This window comes from Chroicocephalus ridibundus, chromosome 6 (assembly GCF_963924245.1).
Source record: "Chroicocephalus ridibundus chromosome 6, bChrRid1.1, whole genome shotgun sequence".
Lineage (NCBI taxonomy): Eukaryota > Metazoa > Chordata > Aves > Charadriiformes > Laridae > Chroicocephalus > Chroicocephalus ridibundus.
This window is the reverse complement of record NC_086289.1, coordinates 41,234,442-41,260,074: the sequence shown is the minus strand read 5'-3', so window position 1 is coordinate 41,260,074 and position 25,633 is coordinate 41,234,442. Positions and strand designations below refer to the sequence as shown.

The 25,633-nt window shown below is 48.5% G+C and overlaps 1 protein-coding gene and 1 non-coding gene across 4 annotated transcripts; both read left to right on the top strand.

Annotated features, from left to right (window-relative positions):
• The first annotated feature begins 11,132 nt into the window (after positions 1-11,132).
• CWF19L1 (CWF19 like cell cycle control factor 1) lies at positions 11,133-25,577 on the top strand. 3 transcript variants are annotated; one of them, XM_063338473.1, is made up of 14 exons: positions 11,133-11,219; positions 11,387-11,471; positions 13,032-13,110; positions 13,866-13,967; positions 14,750-14,964; positions 16,018-16,136; positions 16,843-16,927; positions 17,778-17,918; positions 20,226-20,337; positions 21,968-22,047; positions 22,955-23,164; positions 24,639-24,758; positions 25,225-25,322; positions 25,427-25,577. In XM_063338473.1, exons 1-14 carry the CDS (start codon positions 11,197-11,199, stop codon positions 25,575-25,577), a joined length of 1,620 nt encoding a protein of 539 aa, XP_063194543.1. In that variant the 5' UTR covers positions 11,133-11,196. The 3 variants fall into 3 exon arrangements, with proteins under 3 accessions (XP_063194543.1, XP_063194547.1, XP_063194544.1); XM_063338474.1 differs by having other exon boundaries at positions 11,163-11,180; XM_063338477.1 differs by lacking the exon at positions 11,387-11,471 and having other exon boundaries at positions 11,151-11,219.
• LOC134518065 (small nucleolar RNA SNORA12) lies at positions 24,333-24,472 on the top strand. The gene has a single exon (XR_010071859.1). It is a non-coding gene; the product is annotated as a small nucleolar RNA SNORA12 (small nucleolar RNA).
• Positions 25,578-25,633: the final 56 nt, after the last annotated feature.

Here is a 25,633-nt window from a genome sequence, read left to right as displayed (position 1 = left end):
CATTGGATCTGATCACTTGGGTTGGAGATAGTTTAACTGACCCAGTGACCCCAGCAGTTAATGTACTGCATTTATGTAAGCCACATTTATAGTATTTGATCTGATTCAGATGGGTTTTTATTTCTTGAAAAGCATTATTTTTCTCGTTGTTTGCTAGCATGTGTATAAACACAGATCACATGTTCATAAATAAAGTTACCATTCTTTTAGGTTCATGTGTTCCCTGCCATGTCTGCATTATATTTCTAAGTTGAATCTTACCACCAGCTAACAGAGGTGTCTCAAAAAAGCCCCCAGAAAACAAAAGGAGGGAGGGCAGAAGCCTCGCATCGCTCTTTACATGTCCTCTCTCTCACTGTAAATCAGCGCAGCCTCAGGTGCTTCTAGTGTTGGAGACACAATTAGCTTTAATCTGAAATCTGCCTCAGGTCTTGGTCAAAAGTGTGGGGATTTTGTTTTGTTTTGTTTGCAATACACATGTTTCTGGATGGATTTCAAAGCAGAACCTGGATCTTAGTGTGGTAGGAATAAATCACTGGAAAGCTTGCCAATTGCTGTTGTAGAGTCAAGCGGCAAACTTAAAATTAGTTAAGATTGTTTTAAAAAGGATGCACAAAAGCTTATTCTTTGGCTATTTCTTCATCGCTTTGCTCTTACGTTAGCTGTCATTCCACGTTTGCAAATGTGTGCTGCTCTCCTGCTGTTACTACAGCCAAAGCAAGGAAGGGGATCCTTTTAGTATGGCTGTGTCAGTGACTGCAAGGATCTCTGTCATGGTGAACACCTTCATTTCAGTAATTTGAGCAGCTTATTCTTTTTCTAGACAAAGTGGTGGGTTATTTTTATTGGCTGATGTTTTGGATTGCTGTTTTTGTTTGGGCTTGGTGGGGTATGGCGAGCTTGGCATTTTTAACCTTCTTGAGTGGAGGGGCAGAGTTCACGTTTCAGGGATGATGTGCCGGTGCTTTATTTTGACAGGCAGCTACACTCTGTTCCTGGAAGCGTAACCATATGCCTTTATCAATGATGTGAAATTAACAATTAGTTTACAAACTACACTGAAGATAAGTTTCCCGCAGTGATGCTTCCTTCTCAAATAAATATTTTTTTAAAAACCTTTTCAGCTGAAAATTGACAGCCGCCTTACCCCTTCGACTTTTAAGCAGTTGTGAGCAATTGACAAGGGTCCCTCTCTGAGATATGCGGGAGCAAGCAGTTGATCTCAAGCGTGTTTGATTCATTTAGTTTCTTCTCATTAACCACATGGGCACTCCTAAGCTCTCATAGTTTTGGACTTTGTTTCGGACAAAGACAAATTACACCGGGTTTGAAATGCCTCCTTCAGTGATGCCCAGAGGATATAGTGCTGCTCTCAGACTAGAGTAGAGGTTAACTATCGCTGTGTTTTGGTTGTGGAACTTGAATATGTGTTTCATTTTTTGTGAACAGATTGATGACTCTCCTGCACCTCTTTCTCTGGCCCAGCTTGTGAAGGTAAATATATATATATATATATATATATATATATATATATATAATCTTGCCAAATACTTCCCCCCCCCAAAAAAAAAAAAAGTGTTGGCTTTGTATTTTTAAATCTTATGCTGTGGTCTATAGCTGGATAGCTGTTGTAATGTGAACAAACTTTTAATTTAATTTTTAATAATTTAAAGTATTTATTTTAACTTTAAAATGCGCATGTATTTCAATACTATCCTGTAAAGAGTAGTTCCCAGTTTGGGCAGAGAGAAGGGGAGTACCTTATCAGCCTCAACGTAACATTGCAGGATTACTCATCAGACACAAAAAAGACACAAAAACGAAGCCCTTCAGATGCTGTTTACCATTTTGCACGTCTCGTTAATTTTGCGTTGGAAACTAAACCATTTTTTACAGAAGAATGTAATTGGCTGCAAATTATGGACATTTCAGGGGGCTTTGCCACAGCCAAAACAGCAGTGTTTCTGTAACGCGGACACTTGTATGGCTATTTCTGAATTGCCAGTCATTACAGTGGCAGATCCATTCCTTGAGTGCTGCGCAACTTCATAAATTCTAGTATATCTACAGTGAGCAGCACAAACTAATTTGTTTGCACGCAGATGGTGTAAATTCTGAAAACGTACCTAATCGTTTAGGAATGCATATAAAACCAAAACCATGAGTGGCTGATCTGAAGGATGGGTACTTGAAGGTCCAAATCATTGACAGTCACCCCCTTAGACCCTGCTTGGAACTGGACTTGTGTTTTAAGAAATGCTGCTTAAAGAAATCCAGCGGGATTCGATAATTTGAAGATCTAGTGCCGCACAAGGCTTTTATTACAATTTGTATGTTGAAAGGACACAGTCAACTGGAAAAAACCTGCAGGTTTTGCTTACTGTAGTTAAATCACTTAATACGAAGAAGTTAGTAGGGGGAGAACACGCGGTTTGGACTGCTGAGAGCACATGATGGTCAAACTTCTACTGCAAAGGATCTTTTGTCTTGCTGAGGGATTATAAAAAGCTTGATTCCTTTTAACGCTTCTGTGTCTGAAGCTGAATTTCAGCAAGCAGAAACAGCTTCACCTACTCTTCAGTTGAGTGTCCTTTTAACGCTGCAAAGCGTAAATAACGATAGTTGCATACATCTTTCTCCATTAAACGTACAGGGGATATCTCCTCCTTCCAGTAGTCTGGAGCTTAAAGATCAGTTGAAGAGTACTGGGTAGTTTTTTCTGCGCATGGCTTCAGTCCGCTTGGAAGAAAACTGGAGTGGTTACACGAGTCTTTATGTGAGGTGCAAACAGAGCCCAAGGTTTTGAGTGCCCAAGAACGCTCTTTTCCAGGAGATTAACGGGCACACCAACGTCATGTGATGGTGTTAAGGAGTCCCCAGAACATCTTCAGGACAACAGTATTTTCTATGAGCAGCTGTTTTCATGCAGCCCCATCTAGCGTTGTGCTGCTCTTTACAGGATGGGGCGAGTGGTATCGTCTCTGGCTGTGTGGGTGCAAATGTGTTTCTAATGCGTGTGTCAAATGCTCACCTGTTAAACAGACTGACAATCTGGCTGAAGCCAACGCTTCTGAAGAAGACAAAATAAAAGCTATGATGATACAGTCTTGCTGTGAATACGATCCAATCAAGTAAGTGTCGATAATATCAAATCTGTTCTTTGAAGATTCTGGACAAATTGTAGAGATGTTTGTTTTAACGAGAGAAACACAGGCATACCTTTTTCTTCTTTTCTCAGAAACCTTTTAGTTACATGAAGAAACCCTGGGATACACCTCCACCATCCTATATATGCTTTCGTTGCGGAAAACCTGGCCACTACATAAAGAACTGCCCAACGAATGGGGTAAGACTGCGGGGGACTTCTGGTGTTACTTCACTTTTAATTTTTCACGTGGCAGTTACGTAACAAATACATGAACACTCAGATTAAGAACTGTTTCTCTTGGGGTGAAATACAGAGGTTATTAGGCAGTGTTGCAAAAACCTTCAAAATTCAAGGGAAACCTGGAATTTAACATGTAAGAAGTTCTTTTTTCTTGGTCGTAGTTATTAAATATGTCCATAGATCTTTCTCTGTGAACTGTCGTGCATATTTTTATATATTTCAATACTATTGAAAATCTTTCTGATTTTAATGCTTTTTAATGACAGTTCACAGTTTTTAGAATTCCACATAAAAGGCAGGTGTTTCTCTTGACCCAACCTATTGAATATTTGTGTGTCTTAATTACACAAGTTTCTGGTTGAGTATTCATGCCATGTAACGTTAGTCGCTGAATGCATATGCAACCTTCGTACATATCGATGGTGAACGTAAGGAGGAGCCAGCCCTTGGAAAAGCAGACATGGAACAAATAAGGAGCCAGACCCAGAAAAGCTGAGCTGGGGCCCCAGAGGGGGAGCTGGTCCCTGGAAAAGCTGACCAGGAGCAACAATGGAGGAGCCATCTCCCAGAAAAAGCAGACCTGGAGCTCCAAAGGAGCAGCCAACCCCTGGAAAATCCAAACCAGAGCCCCAAAGGAAGAGCTGGCCCCCAGAAAAGCTGACCAATAAGCCCCAAAGAAGAAGCTGACCCTTAGAGGGGCCTACTCGGAGCCCTAAAGGAGGAGCGAGTGCACAGACAATACAACCCAGAGCCCCAGTGGAAGAGCTGGCCCTTGGAAAAGCTGACCCAGAGACACAAATAGCCAGCCCAGGAAAAACCAACACTGAGCCCCAAAGCAGAATCCAGACCCTTAAAAAGCTGACCCAGAGGCCCATAGGAGGAGCCTGCCCCTGGAAAATCTGACTCGGAGTGCAAAGGAAGAGCCAGCCCCTAGAAAGCAGACCAGGAGCCCAATAGGAAGAGTTGACCCATGGAAAATCCAACCTGGAGCCTCAAAGGAGAAGCTGAACCCTGGAAAAGCCGATCTAGAGCCCCAGTGAAGGAGCTGACCCCCAGAAAATCTGACCCAGAGCCCCAAAGGAAGAGCCAGACCCCAGAAAGCTGATAAGGAGTCCCAAAGGAGGAGCCGCCGCTTGGAAAAGCCAACTAGGAGCCTCAAAGGAGGAGCTGGACCCTGGAAAAGCCAACCTAGAGCAGCAAAGAAAGAGCCAAGCCCAAAATAAGCCAACCCAGAGCCCCAAAGGACAAGCCACCCCCCTGAAAAGCTCACCTAGAGGCCCAAAGGAAGAGTTGGCTCCTGGAGAAGCCAACCAGGAGCCCTAAAGGAAAAGCACTTACCTCAGAAAAGCCAACCCAAAGCCCCAGTGGACAAGTCAGCCCCTGGAAAAGTGGACCCGAAGATGCAAAGGAGGAGCCAGCTCCCAGGAAAAGCCAACTCAAAGCCCCAAGGGAAGAGCTGGCCCCCAGAAAGCAGACCAGGAGCCCCAGAGGAGGAGACAGCCCTTGGAAAAGCCAACCTGGAGCCTCAAGGCAGGAGCTGGACCCCAGAAAAGCCAACCTAGAGCCACAAAGGAAGAGCCAAACCCCAGAAAAGCAGAACCAGCACCCAAAATGAGGAGCCGGCCCCTGGAAAAGCCAACCCAGAGCCCAAATGGAGGAGCTGACCCTTGACAAAGCTGACCTGGAACCCCCAAAGGATGAGCCAGCTCCAGGAAAAATGACCTCGAGCCCCAAAGGAGCAGCTGTCCCATGGACAAGCCAACCCAAAGCATCAAAGGAAGGGCCGGCTCCCGGAAAACACAACCTGGAGCCCCAAAGGAGCACCAGACCACAGGAAAAGCTGTCCTGAAGCCCCAAAGGATGAGCTGGCTCCTAGAAAAGCTGACCCAGAACCCCAAACGAAGAGCTGGCTCCCAGAAAAGGCAACGCAGACAAGCAGAGGATTAGCCAACCAGCAGAAAAGCCAACCCAGACCCCAAAAGGAGGAAGAGCTGACCTGGAGCCCCAGAGTAGGAGCTGGCCCCTGGAAAATCCACACAGGACCCCCAAAGGAAAAGCTAACCCTTAGAAAGCTGACCTGGAGCCCCAGCAGAAGAGGCAGCCCTTTGAAAAGCTGACCCAGAGACCCAAAGGAAAGGCTGGCCCCTGGAAAAGCTGACCTGGAGCCACAAGGTAGGAGCTGGCCCCTAGAAAAGCCAGTTTGGAGCCACAGTGTAGGAGGTGACCCTTGGAAGAGCCGATCCAAAGCCCCAAAGGAAGAGCCAACCAGGAGCCCCAGATGAAGAGCTGGCCCCCAGAAAAGCCAACACAGACCAGCAGAGGGTTAGCTGATCCCCAGAAAATCTGACCTGGAGCCCCCAAGAAGGATCCAACCCCTGGAGAAGCTGACCTGGACCCCCAAAGGAATAGTTGGCCCCTGGAAAAGGTGACCAGGAGCCCCAAAGGAGGACCTGACTCCTGGAAAAGCTGACCAGGAGCCCCAAAGGAAGAGCTGGCCCTTGGAAAAGACAATCCGGAGACCTAGAGAGCAATCCTGCCCCTAGAAAAGCCTACCAGGAGCCCTAAAGGAAGAGCCGTCCCCTGGAAAAGGTGACCAGGAGCCCCAAAGGAGGACCTGTCTCCCAGAAAAGCCAATCTGGAGCCCAAAGGAACAGATGACCCCAGGAAAAGCTGATCTGGAGCCCCAAAGCTGGAGCTGGCTAGTGGAAAAGCTGTTGCCACCAGCAAAGGAACCCATGCTGCAAGCTATCTTCCAACACTTGCTGTCCCAGCACATAGTGGAATTGCCAGCCTTCCTCCTCTCCAGGCTGTGAATCCTGGCACTCACATCCCAGAGCTCAAACAAGAAGATGGGGAATACTGCAGCTGCCAGCAGTGTGCTGGGGTGGTGGTGGGTGGAGGTGTTGACCCAGTGTGCGCTCATTGCTCTTTCTTTTGCAGTGAAGTGCTCCATGTGGAAGAGCATCTCAGACACCTATGACCCTTACCTGGACTGTTTGCTGGAGATCAAGGTACTGCAGTAGGGTCAGGGAGGGGAGGAGCTTGGCTTTCACGGGGAATGTTCCTGCAACTGCACCATTACTGCTCTCAAGTCTCCTTAACCTGCCAGTGTCAAGGCACAGTGAAGACAAGAGGGAAGCAGCAGCTTCCATTGTTGTGCTGCCTTCTCTGTCTGGCAGAGCAACGCCTGTTGCCTGAGGATGAACCATGACTCCTCCATTGAGGCTCCACGGTGTTGGGGTGCAGCCATGGTGCAGCCATCCCTTGCAGCATGCTGGCCAGTGCCTAGTTGGTGGCAGGCTCATGGGTTTGGTGTATTCTGTGGCCCTGTGCTCATGCTCTGTATTATCTCTCGGGGCTAGCGTCTTGGCAGGGAGACAGACGTGCCCTGATCTCTCCTCTGTCCTTGCAGCAATCCTTGCAGCAAAATAGTGAAGGCGCTGGAGCTGTCTGTGAAGCCAGCTGTGCTGGGTGGGGAGAATGCCTACATTTGTGCTAAGTGAGTGTGTGGGGCTGTGGCTGTGGGAAGAGACCCATGTGTGTGCTGGTGGGAAGCAGATGGAAAGCCTGCTGCAATACAGGGGGAATTCTCAACCTGCTCCATGGCTAAATCATGAGATACATGGCCCTGGAAGCCTGCGATGAAGCCTGCCACTCCTCAGCTCCCTCCTCTCATGATGAGGATTTGAGCCAGCAGACATGGCCATGAGCAGGTGCCCTGGAGCGCTGTCTGATGTCAGCAGAGTCATTTCCATGGGTTTTGCCCTTGGCTAGGGCTGGCAGTCATCTGGGTGGTGGAACAGCTTGACCTCTGCCTGGGGAGAAAGGACAGCTGGGCTGCTCTTGCTCTAGCAAGAACACCATCTGCTGTGCAGGCTCCTGAGACATCCTCTCTCTGCAGATGGTGGGGTACCCCGAGTTCTCGAACATCCACCCTTATGTGTCTCAGAACCACTGGGATCCTATCATGTACCAACTCTGCAGTGCTGGTGCACTCTGGGTACAGCTGCCACGAAGGGCACTACTACTACTACATGAAGGTAAGCCCAGGGCGCTCTCTTGGCACGCCCTCTGGGCTGGGGGCTGGTGGGTGCTCGTGTGTCCCTGTAGGAAAGGAGGTTGCTCAGCAGATGCATGGTGTGGAGCACTGGATGGGAGGTATGGGCTGTGTTCCACCACAGGAAGCATGGATGTCTGCTCTCGCAGAGTCCCCTTGCCTGCCCTGGTCCACCTGTGGGTTTTGGGTGGAGGACCTCTGCCGATGGGCAAGGAGGGTCCCCAGACACAGCCTGACCCTGTTCTGTCTTCTTCCACATGCCAGCAACGGGCAGTGATACCAAATGAACAGTGACCTGGTCCACTCCAGCAACATCAAACTGGTCCTCAACTAGCAGGCCTATGTGCTGTTCCACCTAAGGTGAGAGGGCCCTGTGTCTCCTGTCCACTCTGCCCCCTGCTCTCAGCATTTGGGACATGGCTGGTAGCACGTGCCTGACTGGGGAGGAGCTTGGCCCAAGTAGCCCCAATGCCTGTGTGCATGTGCTGGCTTGGAGGAGGGTGGCAGGGAGAGGTCCAGCTCCCTGTCATGGTTTTGCTGTAGATCAAGAGCACGTCATCTCCTTGGAGCTTCTGGCTCCTGTTTCTTGTGTGCATCTCTGATGAGAGCTTTCCAGTCACTCAGACCCTTGCAGTTGACACATGTGCTTTCTCTGCCTCCACCAAAATCCCCAGACCCAGGAAGAGCTTGGAGGGGCCCATTCCCAAGTTGCCTCCAGCCTGCCTGGACCAAAACTGTGACCAATGGGCCCCTGTCTTCACCACTGATGGGCTGGGTGAGTCCTGAAGGCTGCCCTCGGCCAGTGCCGAGCTGGGAGCTGATGCCCCTCTGCCTGCTCCGCGAGGGTGAGTGAGCTGCAGCTTCACAGGGAGGCAGGTGCGCTGCTCTGAGTGGGCAGGCGTGAGGGACGGATCCTGCTGAGCCAAGGGTTCCTGTGGGCCTGGGGAGGAAAGTATTGCTCTGTGTCCTTCTCTCTTCCTCTTTGATCAGACACCAGACATGCTGCTGGGGAAGAAGCTGCCGGGGCCGGAGGAGGTTGGAGTCCCTGTGGCCCACAGCAAGTTTGGGACGTGGCTGAAGCTGCCGAATGGAATCGCACTGCTGAAGCTGCCCACTGAGTCGCCATCACCCAAACTGTCCCTCAAAGCCACACACATGGCCGCAGTGCTGCCCAGTGATGCAGCCTGGTGGCCCAAGAAGCTGCTCTCCACCTACCTCACCCAAGCTGCTGCTGGAGCCCAGCCCCAGCCAGGAGACTGGGGACAGCGGGGAGAATACTGGGATCCTGGAGAGGGACTCCTGCAGCAGCAGTGCTGCCAGCCCAGCGCACGGCACAGTGAGGAAGCTGGCAAAAGTGTCCCAGAAAGCCAAGAGAGGAACCAGCATCTTCTGCACCTCTCAGGAAACAGACTGTGTCATGGACCTCCCTGCTGGTCCCAGCGCCAAGCCAGCTGCCCCTGAAGACTCCAAGCTGGCCAAACTGAAATCCTCCCTGTTGGCCAGCACCACTCTGGAGCAGAGCAGTACCATGTCACCACCACCGGCCAAGAAGCCAGCGCTCTCTGACAAAAAGGTGAGTCTGAGCTTCTGCCCAGAGTCTTCAGTAGGTGCCCTGTGCTTTCTGAACTGAGGCTTGTGTTGGGGGCAAGTGTAGGGCTAATGCTGGGTGTCTTGCTAAGCTGGAGGTGTGTGTGGAGAGCCCCTCAGCCCTGGGGTGTAGCACTGTCTCTGCCTTCCCTCTGAGTTGGGGTGTGGGCCCAGGCCCCACTGTTGTCCACATACCTGAGCGATGCAGGAGAACTGGCTGCTGCCTTTGTAGTCAGGGCAGAGGGGTGGTTGCACCAGTCCCTGCAGCGGGGTGGCCTCGCCAGCCTGCCTTCTCGTGGCAGCGTGTCCCCTGGGGCGGGTGGGAGCAGGTGATGCTGCAGCTGGAGGGCTGTGGGTTTTCCTTCTCCCTGGGCAGTGGTGTGGAACTGGCCCTCCAGGCACTCCTGTGCAGCCAGGGCTCGGGACTGGGGTTTCTGTTCTTAAAATTTCCTTCCTTCTTTTTTTCCTGTGTGCTTCTAACTGAACTTCTTCTTCTACCACCCTCCCTGCATTCCCCTCCCCTCACTTGTGTCTGTTCCCCTCCCCATTTTTTGAGCTCCCCTTTCTATTTTCTCCTCTAGGCTCACAGAAACCTCTTTTTATGCTGCCAAGTTTTTGTTTATGTCAATAACTGCAGGGCAGTGTCATGCAGGAAGTGAGTGGAAGCAACCGCCACACACAATTTGCTGAGCACACCTACCCCACAACCAGCACCCACCCCAACTCCCCTCCCTGGCCTTTTGGCAAGTCAAGGTGAGCAGTGCCAGTCTTTCCCAGGCACCTGCATGGCGACAAGGCCAGTAGCAGCCTTGGGGTAGTCCACAAGGCAACTGTCTGGCATTGCAGATGGCTTAAGGGGTGATTTTGGCAGCCAGCTCTCTTGTTCTCCTGGTCTGGCAGGGCTTCCTCTGGTGCACATATAGAATCACAGAATTGTCTAGGTTGGAAGGGTCCTCTCAGATCATTAAGTCCAACCATCAACCTAACACTGCCAAAACCACCACTAAACTGTGTCCCTCAGCACCACGTCTACCCATTTTTTAAATACCTCCAGGGATGGCAACTCCACCACTTCCCTAGGCAGCCTGTTCCAATGTTTCCCAATATCCACCCTAAACCTCCCCTGGCACAACCCGAGGCTGTCTGCTCTTGTCCTATCGCCTGTTACTTGGGAGAAGAGACAGACCCCCACCTCGCTACAACCTCCTTTCAGGTAGTTGTAGAGCACACTAAGGTCTTCTCTCAGCCTCCTTTTCTCCAGGCTGAACAATCCCAGTTCCCTCAGCCACTCCTCACAAGAGCTCCAGACCCCTCACCACCTCCTTTGCACTTCTCTGGACTCACTCCAGCACCTCAATGTCTTTCTTGTAGTGGTAGGGGTTAGAAAAGACCTTTGGAGATCATCTAGTCCAATCCCCCCGCCAAAGCAGGGTCACCCAGAGCAGGCTGGACAGGAACGCATCCAGGCAGGTTTTGAACATCTCCAGAGAAGGAGACTCCACAGCCTCTCCAGGCAGCCTCTTCCAGTGCTCCATCACCCTCAAAGGAAAGTTTTTCCTCATGTTGAGATGGGATTCCTTATGTTCCAGTTTGTGCCTGTTGCCCCTTGTCCTGTCGCCAGGCACCACTGAAAAGAGTCTGGCCCCATCCTCCTGACACCCACCCTTTAGATATTGATAAGCATTGGTGAGGTCCCCTCTCAGTCTTCTCTTCTCCAGCCTAAACAGCCCCAGGTCTCTCAGCCTTTCCTCATCAGAGAGCTGCTCCAGTCCCTTGATCATCTCCTAGCCCTTCACTGGACTCTCTCCAGCAGTTCCCTGTCCTTCTTGAACTGGGGAGCCCAGAACTGGACACAGCACTGCAGATGTGGCCTCACCAGGGCAGAGCAGAGGGGGAGGGTAACCTCCCTCCACCTGCTGGACACGTGCTTTTTAATGTCCCCTAGGAGACCATTGGCCTTCTTGGCCACAAGGGCACACTGCTGCCCCATAGGCAACTTGTTGTCCACCAGAAGTCGCACGTCGTCCTCTGTTCCCCGGAAGTGGGGGAACAAGAGGTTCCCCGCGCCCGGAAGTGGCGCCGGGCGGAGCATTTGTCGCGGCGCACCCGGAAGTGGCGTGAGGTTCCGGGCGCGGCGGCGTCTCTCAGGTTGAGCAGCTTCGTGATGGCCGTTGCACCTCTGCGTGTGTGAGTGTGACTGGAGGTGGAGAGGAAGAAGAAGAAGAAGAAGGGGGTAGTAGGAGAAGGGGGGACAGGAGGAGGAGAAGGATGGGGGGGGGGGGGAAGAAAGGGAGGAGGAGAAGGAGGGCGGTGGGGCTCTGGCCTCGCGGCTGCTGACACCCCCTGTCCCGCAGGCTGGCATGTGGCGACGTGGAGGGGCAACTGGAAGCTCTCTTCAGGCGAGTCCGGGCTATCCAGGGCAAGAGCGGCCACTTTGATGTAAGGCTTGGGGAGTGGATGGTATGGGTGGGGTTCCCGTGGGGGTGGCTGGGGGCAAGGAGCTTGCACAGGGTGATGCTGATCTAAAAAAGAGTGAAAAAGTCCACAAAATTGAGCGGCCGTGACGCGATGGCCTGCTCTGAAACCGTAGCAACAGGGAATAGGAAGCCTCTGACACAAAAAGCCCATAAGCATAAATAATCCAGTCTTGAAAGTTAGTCGTTGTCCCAAGTGGAGCCCCAATGGAATAGAAAGTTGAATGGTAACCTGGTGGTAGCTGGTAGGATGAAGGTGTAGCCTCTAGTTACCTTAGATAATTCTAGTAATAAAATTACATCTCCAGGAGGAGATTTTACACGTAAGTGTAAGGCCACCTTGGCATAATGAGCCAGACAGGAATTGGGACATGCGCAAAGGATTTTTTTGTTATATAATTAGAAGTGATCAATCAGCTGTCTTGATGTGATTTTCCTTCGTTACCTTTTTGTATAGAAGACTCTGGATGTTTCCTAACAGGTGTGCTGCCTTTTCAAATTATTGCCTAGAACCCTATATGGCGCAGAACAGGAATAAAGCAAATATCTCAGCTCTGTCTGTGAATTGGGAGAAGCTCTTGGGTGGGTTTTGCACTGAGGAGGGTGTTGCTGCTGTTGTTGCCCCCCTCCTGAGCTGTGAACCCCTCCTCGTTCTGCTCGGGATACGAAGGGGTACGTGGAGGGGGCTTTGCAGCCCCCTCAGCACTCCTTGCTCAGCAACAAAGTGTTGGGAGGAGCCATAACCTGTCGGCAGAAAGTGCGGAAGAGCAACTGTTGCCTTGTCATATTTAAACCCGTTAATGTTGCTGTTACACGTTTAGTACTAGATGCAGTGAAGGGGTATGAAAATGGTCAAGGTACAGGAGCACCTCTCTGATGAGGAAAGGCTGAGAGACCTGGGGCTGTTTAGCCTGCAGAAGACTGAGGGGTGATCTCATCAATGCTTATCAATATCTAAAGGGTGGGTGTCAGGAGGATGGGGCCAGACTCTTTTCAGTGGTGCCCAGAGACATGACAAGGGGCAACAGGCACAAACTGGAACACGGGAAATTCCATCTCAACATGAGGAAAAACTTTCCTTTGAGGGTGATGGAGCACTGGAAGAGGCTGCCCGGAGAGGCTGTGGAGTCTCCTTCTCTGGAGATATTCAAACCCCACCTGGACACGTTCCTGTGCAACCTGCTCTGGGTGACCCTGCTTTGGGAGGGGGATTGGACTAGATGATCTCCAAAGGTCCCTTCCAATCCTGACCATTCTGGGATTCTGTGAAGGCCCAGTTGGATGGGGCTTTGAGCAACCTGGTCTAGTGGAAGGTGTCCCTGCCCATGGCAGGGGGTGTGGAGCTAGATGGTCTTTAAGGTCCCTTCCAACCCCAACCATTCTATGATAAACGCAGAGGAACCTCTTCACCATACCAAACAAAATGCTGTTGAAGCATGTCCCAGTATTGGGACAATACAGCATATTATGAAAATGTGGCATGTGTTTTGTCTTTGGTCAAATTGCAACTCTTGCTTGTTTCTAGATGCTTTTGTGTGTTGGGAATTTTTTTGGCGCTACTTCAGAGGCAGAATGGGCAGAATATCGCACAGGGGCCAAGAAAGGTAAGGAAGGCATTGTCACTCTGGGTATTGCACTATTTTGCAACCCAATTCACTGTCTCATTGCAATGTGTTTTTGAATTCAGAAGTTGCAGTTAAACAGTGTAATGTTAAAGCAGTTAAGATCTAGTGGGAAACCTCTACACAGGAGGGCAAGATGGGTTTGTTTCAAAATAAAACTAATTTCTGTCACGCTCTCAGTCTCAGGAGCACAAAAATGCATGTGTCCAAGTCGCCCGCCCACGATTTGGGTGTCAAGGCCTGTGCCTGGATCATCTGGCCGGCGCTATTAGCACTGCTAGTAGAGACGCAGGCGCTGCTAATTGGTGTCAGGGTCTTCTCTGTCCTTGCCTGGATGTCTTACGGCTCCACTTCTGTTCCTATTAGTGCCTCCTTACATTTTCAGCTTGCAGGCTGCTGTGTGGAGCAATCCTTGTTTTCTCAACCCAGGTAGTCTGATAAGCTCCACATAGATGTTTACTGCAGTTCGGTCAGCAGGCTGTGGGATTCCAGCACACCTGCCAGTGTGTAGCCCTTTTGCCACTCCTGGTGCTTCCCTTACAGAAATTCCCGGTCATTCCCTGTTCACTGAATGAAAAACAGCAATAGTTTCCTTTTTAAGAAGGGAGAGCAGCAGCAGGTTGTTGGGGTGTGTAGGAATGGATAGGACCTGCTGCAATTCCTAGTAAATGTGGACTGAACTTGTGCTAATGTACTTGAATTAAAGCAGACTGAGTGCATGTCGTCCTCTTCCTCAGCTCCAATTCCAACCTACGTGCTTGGTGCTAATGACCAGAAGACCGTCAGCTATTTTCCAGATGTCAGTGGCTGCGAATTAGCTGAGAACATCACTTACTTAGGTAAGGGTGCAGGTGGTTTGTGGTAAAGGATATGTATTGGCCCATTGTTGCTTTCATGAGGGTTTTCTGATATTCCCACTTCAAAGCCCTTCCTTTTACTGGAAGTTTTAAGGTGGCATTTCTTACTCCAGGTTTCAGACTGGAGTTGAACTGTATGTTGAAAGGCTGATATGATCTGCTATGGAAAATATGAAAGAGAACCCTGTTTTTTTTGTTTTTTTCTAACACCGAACTTGTCAAAAGGAATAGTGGTTGAAAGAGTCTGTTCTTTGAGAATATCTTATTCCCATAGCATGCCTGTCTTTGTATGGGCAAGGTTTCCTAATTGAAGTATGATTTTGCTGTGCTCTGAGGCTGTACTGGAGTAGCAGAGGTAAGAAGCGTCATCTTTAAAGATAATGAAGTTGTAGCAAAGCTAAAAGGAAAAACTACTTTCTTTCTAGAATGCAACCTGACAAAAACATAACAAGTAAAGGCACTTGCAGTTGGCTTTTTTTCACTCTGCCTTCATACTGAGCTTTTGATATGGATTGACTTTGGGGAAGCAAGATAGCAGTGAGGAGAGAAGACTGGGGGTTGTCTGAACAGACTCAAACAGGGTTTGAGTCATTGCACTAAAACATGTCTTTACCGCAATTTATGGGCATAGAAAATGAGCTGTCTGTAAGGACAGTTTCAATAGAATAAGGCAGGACTGCTGAATTTGGTCCTCTGTCTATGATGTGACTAAGAGATTACTCTCAGTGCCTACATTTCAAGTGTGTGCTTCTCTGTTAATGCAGGCCGTCGAGGTCTTTACAGCGGTGCTTCTGGACTGCAGATCGCATACCTGAGTGGCACCGAGTCCCAGGATGAGCCAGCTCCTGACTACAGTTTTAGCGCAAGGGATGTGTCAGAATTAAAAACATCTTTGTTATCAAACCCAGACTTCAAAGGTGTTGATATATTGCTGACGTCACCCTGGCCCAGAGATGTGGGGACTTTTGCCAACAGTGCAGTAAGTGCTCGGTTTTCTGGTGGAGTGGGTTTCCAGCTGGATTTAACAAAGCATTGTCTTTCTGCTTGCTTTGGCTATTTTGGCTATTGGGTCATCTCTGAATGCTTGAGAAAGCTAAAAGTAAAAAACGGACAGTGGATATTCTGGTTCTTCAGAGAAGGACCATTGGGGAGGAGGATTTATGAAACTTCAGGGTGTTCTATCTGTCCCTGCCTGAAAAAGCAGAGTCAATAGCTTTCATCTGATCGCAAATGTTGCTCTAAATTTAGTTGGTTGCAGTTGCTGTGGAACGATGCTGGTAGTCTCTGGAGGGAGACAGGCACTAACCCACCCCCCGTTTTCTTGGGGGTGGGTTAGTGCCTGCCCAGCTGTCGCAATGAAGGGCTGTGACAGATGCCTGCCAGGTCAGGTCCCTGTGCTTTTACCGAAGATAACACGCTACAGGTGACAGATGTAGGCTGTTTCTGAACTTCTGTCTTTCCCTGCCCTTTTCCTTCTCTACTTCACTTCTCAGTCTAAGGCTAATGGAGAAAAGGCAGCACAAGAAGAGCCTTCACCCAAGGAAATGGTTGGAAGTCTGCTCTTTGGTTGTATTTTGTTTTGCTCTGACTTCTCGGGGATGGGAGTGGGATAAAATTATGCCTCCTAAGGGAACCTCAGAGCTTTCCTATTTGCTTGACTCATGCACTAAAGCTTTGGTACTCTCGGCATGTGGTCAAAACTTGTCTTAATGATTTGGACATCTGTTTGTGTTTTCCAAACTCACTCTGTGCTGCCCTGGCTTCACAGGACCAAGAGAAGGAAAACATGAGAAATGTGGATTGGTGAAACGAGTGGATGTAAACCCTGAGTACACAGAATGGAATAAATGAGTAGGCTCTGCTTGGCAATAAGAGATCAAGCCCTTTTGACTTTTTTTTTTTTTTCCACTTCCAGGGAATGCCACCCACTATAGTCAGTCTCTACATTTCCAGCATGCAGTTCTGTATGAAACTGTTTCTTTTCACTACTCTGACGCATTTTTTTAAATATAACTTGGTTTCTATTTTATAGGGAGAAATAGATACCAAGAAATGTGGCTCCAAGTTAGTGTCTGATCTAGCTGCAAGTCTCAAACCAAGGTACCACTTTGCTGCCCTGGAGAAGGCCTATTATGAAAGACTTCCTTACAGGTTTGTAAGACCCTGTGAAATCTCATTTATTTTCTAATTAGAGTTCAATTTTTAAAGAACACAGGAGGACAACTTTAAAATAATTTTATGAATTCATCCAGCCCCGACATAAGGTCAAGATTGTTTCTCAGATGCATCTTATTACTGTAATTCCTGCTGTCTTGAAAACTGTGCCATTGCTGACAACCCTCTTCCCAGTACATTGCTGTGAATCTGATGCCAAATTAGTTGCCCTCAGGTGCGTTTAAACAGTATTCAGCTTAATTCAGGGGTTTATCTTTGAAAATGTATCATGGAAAAGCTTGTGTGGTGAAGAGAGTGGTGTCTTCAGTCATAACTTTGTATATAGAACGTGACTAGTAACATAAGGTAAGCGTCAGAACAACCTACATGTAGAACTAAGGCTGTCATGTTAACGTTGGGTAAGATTATTATCCTTTCCGCAGGAAACACTTTAAAGTGTATAGCTGTTTTCAGACCAGTGAATTGTCCTCTCATCTCTGTATTTGGACTGCAATGAGATGCCATTTTGGTCTGTGCAGCTGTTTGCTGTTAGATCAGTCTGTCTGTCCTCAGCCCTCCTTGTTCTTGGCTGAAGACTGTGTGTGGCTGACATTCTGAGTAGCTTCATGGAGGACATGTTGTTTTCCCACTGTCGTTTTCTATGTTGTATATGCCAGTACAATCGAGTTTTACTTCCTTACAGAAATCACACAGTGCTACAGGAGACCCCACAGCATGTGAGCAGGTTTATTGCACTTGCTGATGTTGGCAATACAAGCAAGAAAAAGGTACTGACACTCTTGAACCTTTCTTCTTTTCCCAAGTACAAGTAATAGGGCAGTAAGCCCAGCTTTGGCTAGCTAGAGGACAGTGTTGGTCCCTTAAAAGCTTGATTGAAGCAGAGGGATCTGTCTCACATTTGCACATTACGTTAGAAGGGTAAGGGCTGCAAGATGTGCTCTGAGGCACTGTTGTTCTTCTCTCCCTGGTCAAATGGCATCTAGCTGTGAAGACAGCTGCAGAGGAAAGTGGTTAGAAAGCTGCCATTCCTTCCTCTTACCCAGCTGCCTTATGTATTTTCTGTTCACAGGCCTGCTTTAAGAAGGAAGCGAAATTCCAAAGGATCCCATACACATCACTAAAAATTACTAACTTCTGGGATGGGAAGGGGCTGATTTGTTTTGTTGGGGTTTTTTTAAGCTGTTTCTTTTCTCCTCTTAAGAAAGTTACAGAATATTGGTATAGAAGGACAGGTTGCTAGTGGTTAAGAAGGCATAGGAACCAGGCCTGGTAACAAAAAAAAGGTCCAGGAGTTCTGTACAGAAAGAATACCTGGAAACGGGCAAGGATCAAGGTTGTTTTCTTTTTCAAGTAGGATACACTGCTGCTTTTCAAACAGGTCTTTCCTTAACCTGGAATGAGGAAGCACTCCATAAACTCTTGGTTGTATGGGGTGGGAGACTAGCACAGGGAGTGTGTTTTTCATGTCCTGCCGTAGCTTAAACGCTGACTTGCTGAGTTCTTGCAGTGCTAAATCATGTGTTACCATTTCAGGATGGCTTAGTTCACAACCAATGTCTTCAGAGTTGCAGTCATAGCAAAAGTTTCTTGCATTTGAGCCATCTGTCTTTTTTCTAGTATCTGTACGCCTTCAGCATTACGCCGATGAGCTTGATGGACCCTGCAGAGCTGGTGAAACAGCCACAGGATGTCACCGAAAATCCATACCAAAAATCACGGAAGGAAGCTCAGAAGACCAAAGCACGCCTGTGTGCAGAGGTAGCTGCTGCCTTCTTCCCCATGTGCGCACTCTGTTTTCACTCTCTGTGTTTAGCGAGCTTAGAACAGTGTTCAGCTTTAACCGTGGAATATTTCTGTCCAAAAAACTTCGGGGGTCTGCATAAACCATTTGCATCAACCAAATTGTATAAATGCAATGCATGGGGATTTATTACAATTTATTACAATTTGCTGCATCGCCAACAGGATGGCCGGCAGGTCGATGGAGGGGATTTTGCCCCTCTACTCTGCTCTGGTGTGACCCCACCTACAGTGCTGCCTCCAGCACTGGGCCCCCAACATAAGAAGACCACGGACCTGTTGGAGCGGGTCTAGAGGAGGCCACGGAGATGATTAGAGGCCTGGAGCCCCTCTGCTGTGAGGACAGGCTGAGAGAGCTGGGTTTGTTCAGGCTGGAGAAGAGAAGGCTCTGGAGAGACCTTGTAGCAGCCTTTCAGTACTTAAAGGGGGTCTACAAGAAAGACGGGGACAAACTTTTTAGTAGGGTCTTTAGCGACAGGACAAGGGTAATGGCTTTAAACTAAAAGAGGAGAGATTTAGACTAGATATAAGGAATAAATTTTTTACGCTGAGGGTGGTGAAACACTGTCCCAGGTTGCCCAGAGGGGCGGTAGATGCCCCATCCCTGGAGACATTCAAGGCCAGGTTGGACGGGGCTCTGAGCAACCTGATCTAGGTGAAGGTGTCCCTGCTTATTGCAGGGAGGTTGGACTAGGTGACCTTTAAAGGTCCCTTTCAATGCAAACCATTCTGTGCTTCTTCCTGCAGGTCTGCATGGTGATGTTGTAGTTAGATCTACTTGCTTCTCAGGCCTGTCCCTTATGGGCGCCTCAGCACACATGGTCTTATTTTTTCTAAGCTTGTAGGTTACAAATTAGTCCTTTGCAGTTGGCCCCCAGTTTTCTCCCTTAGACTGCTGGCTACTCAGATGCTACTTTCTTTGATGTTGCATTTCCATTGTATCCCTCAGTGCTGGTGAGCTAGCTTTTGGGTGCCCTTGTGTGGTTGTTTTTTTTTTTTTTTTTTCTCGAGTGTCTGTCAAGTTACCAGTTCCATGCTCCTTTACAGATCAGTTGCTTGTCACCTGAGGGCAGAAACGTTCCTTCCTGGGGCCTGAACACTCAGGTGTTGGTGTCAGAAGATTTGAAATTGCCAGCTTCGTAATTTTGATCATTAGACAAGTGGATTGTGTTCATCAGTGTAGAGACTCGGATTGTTTCCCTGTGCAGAGCATGTTTTGCCCTCTGAGCATTGTGGGATACTCCACTAATGTGGACACAGAATAGCAATGCCTGTATATCTTAATGTAATGGAGAGAAGCTAAATCGGGAAATCATTGGCAGGGGGGGAAAATACTCAGCCTGAAGTTAGTCTTGACTTGGACTTTGCTGGAACAGTGTGTCAGGTAGGAAGTGCAAGCGCTGGTCTCCAGCCTTTCTCCCTGGAGCATGCATGCAGAGTGAAGGGCTGGCTCCTTCCAGCTGACAGCGTGGGTGGGCATGAGGGCAACAGGCACCTCCCAACCCCTTTAGCTGTGACAGCCTCCCTGTCCCCATCTGAGACTTGCTGTTGTGTTAAACCCCTGGCAGTAAGGCTTTAAGTAGACCAAACAGTCCATCACTTGATGGAAGCAAAAATTCTCGTACCTTTGAGCTTCAATATCCGATTGGAGACAGGCGCGAAAGCTTGTAAAGTTTACTGGGAAAACTGCTTCCGCTGCACATGCTGGTTCTTCCAGCATGAGTTAGATTTTAGACTGCAGTTGTGCTCCCATGTGGAAGCCAAGCTAAGCTGGTGTGAGCAGCCCTGCTCTTTTGCTGTCATCTTCCCAAATGCTTTCCTCTGCATCATTAAAGCCTTCTAATGGCATTTTGCCATACATGACAACTTAGTCAAGTGGTTTCAGCCTCTCTGGGAGTCTGTTGAGAAGTTAACATCTCCAGGAAATACAGACATTCTTTTGGCAATGGCTGTCAAGTGAAAATGAGATTTGAATAATCCATAAAATCAAGCAATTCTGAATGTGCAGCATAAGGCTAAATAGGAGAATGTGGCAATTTGGGGCGGCTCTCCCAGAATTTTTTCCCTGGCTGAGGCGGCATATCCAGGCAGGCAAAGTTGGCTGTGTTTCTAGGAGAGGTCAATTCATTCTGTTCCAGGATATTGATGCTTTTGCTGTTGTTCGAAGGTAGTGATACACCTCTTCAGGAAAAGGCAAATTCTTGTATGTACTGTGACTCTCTATGATGCAGTTGTAATGGGCTTCGGTTTTCATTTTCTAAACAGGAAGAACCAGCTTGTCAGTTTTTCTTTGATTTGAACAAGCATCAGGGAAAGAAACGTCCCTCAGATGGGAAAGAGACAGGGAACTCCCAACCTAAGCAAGCCAAAAAACCCCGTAAGTATGCAGATACTTTTTTCCTGAGTTCTTCCCTTGAGGCATTGAAACATCTCGCTCTTCATTTTTCTCAAGCTGTTGAGCTGTATATGTCAGCTTGACAACACGCTCTGTTGCTATCCTAGACACTGTGGGAGTACAGAGTAACGAAGGGTCCCTTGTTTCCTACAAACCTGACAATAGGTGACTGAAAAGTCAAAAGGATAGTTCAAAAGGTAGTTGGGTCTGTGGTGGTTGCGGTTGGGCTGATGCTGTTTACCCTCTGAACATGACAACAGGCACTTTCACAAAGCGGCACGTTTCCATTCAGAGGGACTGCGAGATCACGGTGCTGATGTGTTCTTGAAGCACGGCTTCGGGTGTTCTGTGCTGTGACTTCGCAAAGTATAAATGAACTGGGAAGGGAGGAAGCTCTTCTGTTACCTCTGAATTTCTGTGCTGTAAATCTCATTAGAGTTTGTCTGACTATAAGAAACTGAAATGAAATCTTTAAGGAGCATGACTTCCCATTGGCAGTGTTATTGCAAGCCTCTATCTTTAGAAATGTTGGTCTTGGTTATAAAGAAATTCGGGCTTAAAATGCAAATGTAGGTGTCAGCCTCCCCTTTAGTTTCTGTGAAAGCTGTTCTCACTCCCAGCGGGTAAGAAGACATTCCTCTAAAATGCCTCTGGTAGATAAAGTCTGGTTGCCTTTGTTACATGAGACTAAGTTGTTTGGTTTTTATCTATTAGATTTCCAAACCCTTTGCACAGTCCTTGCACATAACAGGTCTACAGGATAAATTACTGTATGCTAAAATGAGCACACTGTCATTGCAGAAGCACAACTGGCTGTAATGGCAGTCAGTTTTGAAGAAAGAATACATGTGGGTTTTCTTGTTTTCCCCCATCACTTCTGTAGGACAGCGTGCCATTGTGCATATTCATATAACTTCCAAAACTTTCTGGAGTTTGGTATCATGAGAAGAGAACCTTGTTACACTGGTTTGCTCAGAAATTAATCCCAGAATTGGACATTTGGTTTTCTGTGGTTCTTGGGAGAGCCGCCTCCATGTTTATTGCATTTACAAAGCTGCTTGTCTAATCCCGTACGCAGCCTGCAGAGGAGGTAAATACAGCGTTTCGCCCTAAGGAGAGGGCCTAGCTTATCAATCCCATCGACTTGTCTTAAAGGTCAGCTCAGGTATCGCAATTTGGGTATGAATTCAGGTGTTTTGAGTGTGATGAACAGGCCAGAACTGACAGGTGTGTTTGGCAGCATCTGTCCTTGTCTGTACCTACGCAGTAATTTTACCTCGTTTTGATTTGTTTAAATTCGCTGGTGCTTTCCTATTAGTGAGCTATAACCTCTAAATCCTAGAATTAGTGCTCTTCCATAAAGTTAGAGCACTCGATGGGAATGGCAGTCAGCAAGGGCGTGATTGCTGCCACCTCCTCCCTTGCTGGAATTTCCCAGAGGCACCAGTTCTCTGACCAGATCTGCTTCCAGGAGCTGTGTCTTTCTGACATCTTCAGCATTTTATCAACTGGGAAAGGTGGCTGGAAAATAACAGCTCTTCCAGATCCTGTTCCATTCCTTGTTCTGACAAATAAGCCTTGTGCTAACACTTGTTTCTCTCTCCCCATAAAGCACAGCCCACGGGGCCCTGCTGGTTCTGCCTGGCCAGCCCAGACGTTGAGAAGCACTTGGTTGTTAGTATTGGCACACACGTAAGTACCTGTAGCGTGGTCTTTGCTACGTGGTGGCAGAATCATGCTACGATACAGCAATATAAAATATCATTCTCCAATTTTAAATCTTAGAAAAACCCTAACAAACTTGATTTGAAGCTGACTCTCAGTTTCGTTTTCAGTTTCTTCATATCTCCCCTACAAAAGACAAAAGTATATAGATAGTTTTTTAAAAAATGAAGCAGTTTTGCTCCAGCAGCAGAACTGGATGACAGTGTCAGAACACTTTTTGCTGTGCCAGCCCTCGTGGTTTGCTTATGTTACCATCTGGCAGAACTTTCCCAGTGTTAACTCAGTGTAAACTGGGATCTGCTTTGGCTACAGGATGCACTGTCTGGAGTTATGCCAGATCTCCCTGGGATGACTGGTTCCGGTTTTATTCTATATATGTTCCGTTTTATTATATATAGATTAAACAGAATATAAGATAGCTTTAAAGCTGACATCTCAAAGTACATCTTGGAGATCAGTTCTCTCATTGATATATTCACTTTGCTTGACGTTATTGTTCCTGTATAGCATAATCCACTTATGGATTAATTAAAAAGCTGTTCACAACTTTCAAGTGGATTTTTTTGTCATAGTAAGAAATTCTAGCCACAGTGGTGAAGTTCACTCAGACGCTTTCCTGCAGACAAGGCATTCTCTGGCATTCAAGAGTTTTGGGGTTTTTTTGTCCTTCGGCAGGCCCTCTCTCTTTCTCATTCTTCTAATAATTAATAAATTGCTAAAAAACAAAACAAGTCAACACAGAGAAGACTTTCCTGTTCCTGAGGCAGAATCAGTAGGCGGGGGGATACTCGGAATATGGTCAGAGAGTACATTTCCACAGCATGGTAAGTGTGTGTTGCTCACAGTGTAACTGGTGTGTATTGTTTCACTCTAGTGCTATCTCGCCCTGGCCAAAGGTGGCTTACTGCCTGATCACGTCTTGATTTTGCCTATTGGCCACTATCAGTCGGTGGTGGACTTGTCTTCAGAGGTGGTGGAAGAAGTGACCAAGTACAAGTCTGCCCTAAAGGAATTTTTTAGAAGCAAGGGAAAGAGATATGTCCTGTTTGAAAGAAACTACAGGAGTCAGCATCTGCAGTTACAGGTATGGTTTTAGTGGCACCCTGGGAGAATAAAATTCTCTGCAAATGAAGGGAAAGAGAAGGCTCACCTTCAAAATTCTCTCTTTTGTCTGTGCCTTCCCAGAGTATGGAGAGAAGTTGTCCTACCTACAGATGGAGCCAGAGCAAAAATAAAACTGGTTTCCATGCACTGGTACAAGTTAGGGGTTAACCTGCTGGAAAGCAGATCTGTGGAGAGAAACCTGGGACTCCTGGTGGACACCATGAGGCAGCAGATGTGCCCTTGTAGCCAAGAAGGCCAATGGTCTCCTGGGGGGCATTAAAAAGCACGTGGCCAGCAGGTGGAGGGAGGTTACCCTCCCCCTCTGCTCTGCCCTCGTGAGGCCACATCTGCAGTGCTGTGTCCAGTTCTGGGCTCCCCAGTTCAAGAAGGACAGGGAACTGCTGGAGAGAGTCCAGTGAAGGGCTAGGAGATGACCAAGGGACTGGAGCAGCTCTCTGATGAGGAAAGGCTGAGAGACCTGGGGCTGTTTAGGCTGGAGAAGAGAAGACTGAGAGGGGACCTCACCAATGCTTATCAATATCTAAAGGGTGAGTGTCAGGAGGATGGGGCCAGACTCTTTTCAGTGGTGCCTGGCAACAGGACAAGGGGCAACAGGCACAAACTGGAACATAAGGAATCCCATCTCAACATGAGGAAAAACTTTCCTTTGAGGGTGCCAGAGCACTGGAAGAGGCTGCCTGGAGAGGCTGTGGAGTCTCCTTCTCTGGAGATGTTCAAAACCTGCCTGGATGCGTTCCTGTTCAGTCTGCTCTGGGTGACCCTGCTTTGGCGGGGGGATTGGACTAGATGATCTCCAAAGGTCCTTTCCAACCCCTAACATTCTGTGATTCTGTGCCGGGTCTGTCACAGTCCTTTAACTCTTCCTGTTACAGCAGCACAGCATTGGTTGTGCTGAGTGGGTGCGGAACACTTTGCCCTGCATGGAACTGATTAAAAAGCCCACAGGGTTTTCAGATAAGACTTTGCTCTGACTCCCAGTTGTCTCACGCTGGCAGGTGAACTGCGGTGCTTGCATTTGTAGGCTGAAATCTAAAGATATCTGCAGAACTCTGGTCATTGTCTACCGGTACCAGCCCTTTTGATTTGCTTTTTATTTCTGTCCTTGTGTGTCAAATCGTTTAGTGGTTTATTGTGGTGGTTTCTGTATTTGGCAGATCTGTCACTATAGCAGAGCGGCCTTAAACTACCACAGAGATCAGAATGGAGAAGGCTGTGCTGAGAACTTTTTCAAGCTTTTGGTTTTCAGCCTTTTTCAGCTCCTACAGAAAAAAATCTCATAAGTTTAAGCCTGTACAGATGGGTGCATGCCTGTCTTGTTTGATGACGCTGCGTAGTACTGAGGAGCATACCAGCTCCAGTGATGGACTGATCGCTTTCTGCAAGTGGGTTCATTTTGTCTCTTCTTTTACGGAAACGTTGTCCTCCATCTCCAGGTGATTCCTGTCCCGTTGGACCACTGCACCCCCGAAGACATTAAAGAGTCCTTTATTGCACAGGCACAGGAACAGCAGATTGAATTAGTAGAAATCCCAGAACACTCAGATATCACGCAAGTATGAGACAAGATTTCACCTGTTGAATTTATTCTCCCTGTGTCCCATCTTGGGTGGTGGTGTGCCTCTGAGGTCCCTTGTTGTTGCTGTTAAGAGGCAGAACGTTGAGGACTTGATTTGTGCCAGATGTGTTCTGCTGCAGGCAAAGTTCCCGCAAACACCAGACGCGTGGCTGATGTGAAAACGATTCCAGCTGTGCCTAGGGCTTGCTGGATTCATTCCTTCTGATACCGAACACCAACCCTCCTTCAGTGCTGTGGCACGGAAGGAGGCAGTTTTGGGTTCTCTTGGATGAGAATTTGCAAGAAAATCTTCCTGTTGTATCAGAGAAATCGTGGAATGTCAGAGAAATGACATAACATCCCTGCCTCTCCCCTCCGTTACTCCTTCACTTCCCCTCCCCTTTACTCCCCCCTTACCCCCTGCCTCTCCCCTTCCTTACCACCGCTCCTCGCCTCCCCCCCAGGTGGTGCAGCCGGGAACCCCCTACTTCTACGTGGAGCTGGACACGGGGGAGAAGCTCTTCCACCGCATCCGCGGCCGCTTCCCGCTCCACTTCGGCAGGTCGGAGCCTTCCCTTTCCCTTCCCCTTCCCTTGCCCTCTGCCCCGCCGCCTCGCTGACGTCACGCGTGACGCAGTGTGGTGACGCGGTGCGCGCTCCTCGCAGGGCGGTGCTGGCGAGTCCGGCGCTGCTGGCGCTGCCGCAGCAGGCCGACTGGCGGCGGTGCGCGGCCGGGCGGGCGGCGGAGGAGGAGGCGGCGCAGGCCCGCGCCTTCCGCCGTGACTTCCAGCCCTTCGACTTCTCCCTCCGGGACTGACGGCGGCGATCGGGCGCGGGGTGACGCGGAAATAAAGGCGGAGGAACCGGTAGCAC

What these genes read in the sequence shown, in the direction of transcription:
- CWF19L1 (XM_063338473.1), top strand. Translation starts at nt 11,197, where the DNA reads ATGGCCGTTGCACCTCTGCGTGT. An exon ending in GCCGTTGCACCTCTGCGTGT is followed by an intron (nt 11,220 to 11,386) that starts GTGAGTGTGACT and finishes CCTGTCCCGCAG; the next exon opens with GCTGGCATGTGGCGACGTGG. An exon ending in TATGAAAGACTTCCTTACAG is followed by an intron (nt 16,137 to 16,842) that starts GTTTGTAAGACC and finishes ACTTCCTTACAG; the next exon opens with AAATCACACAGTGCTACAGG.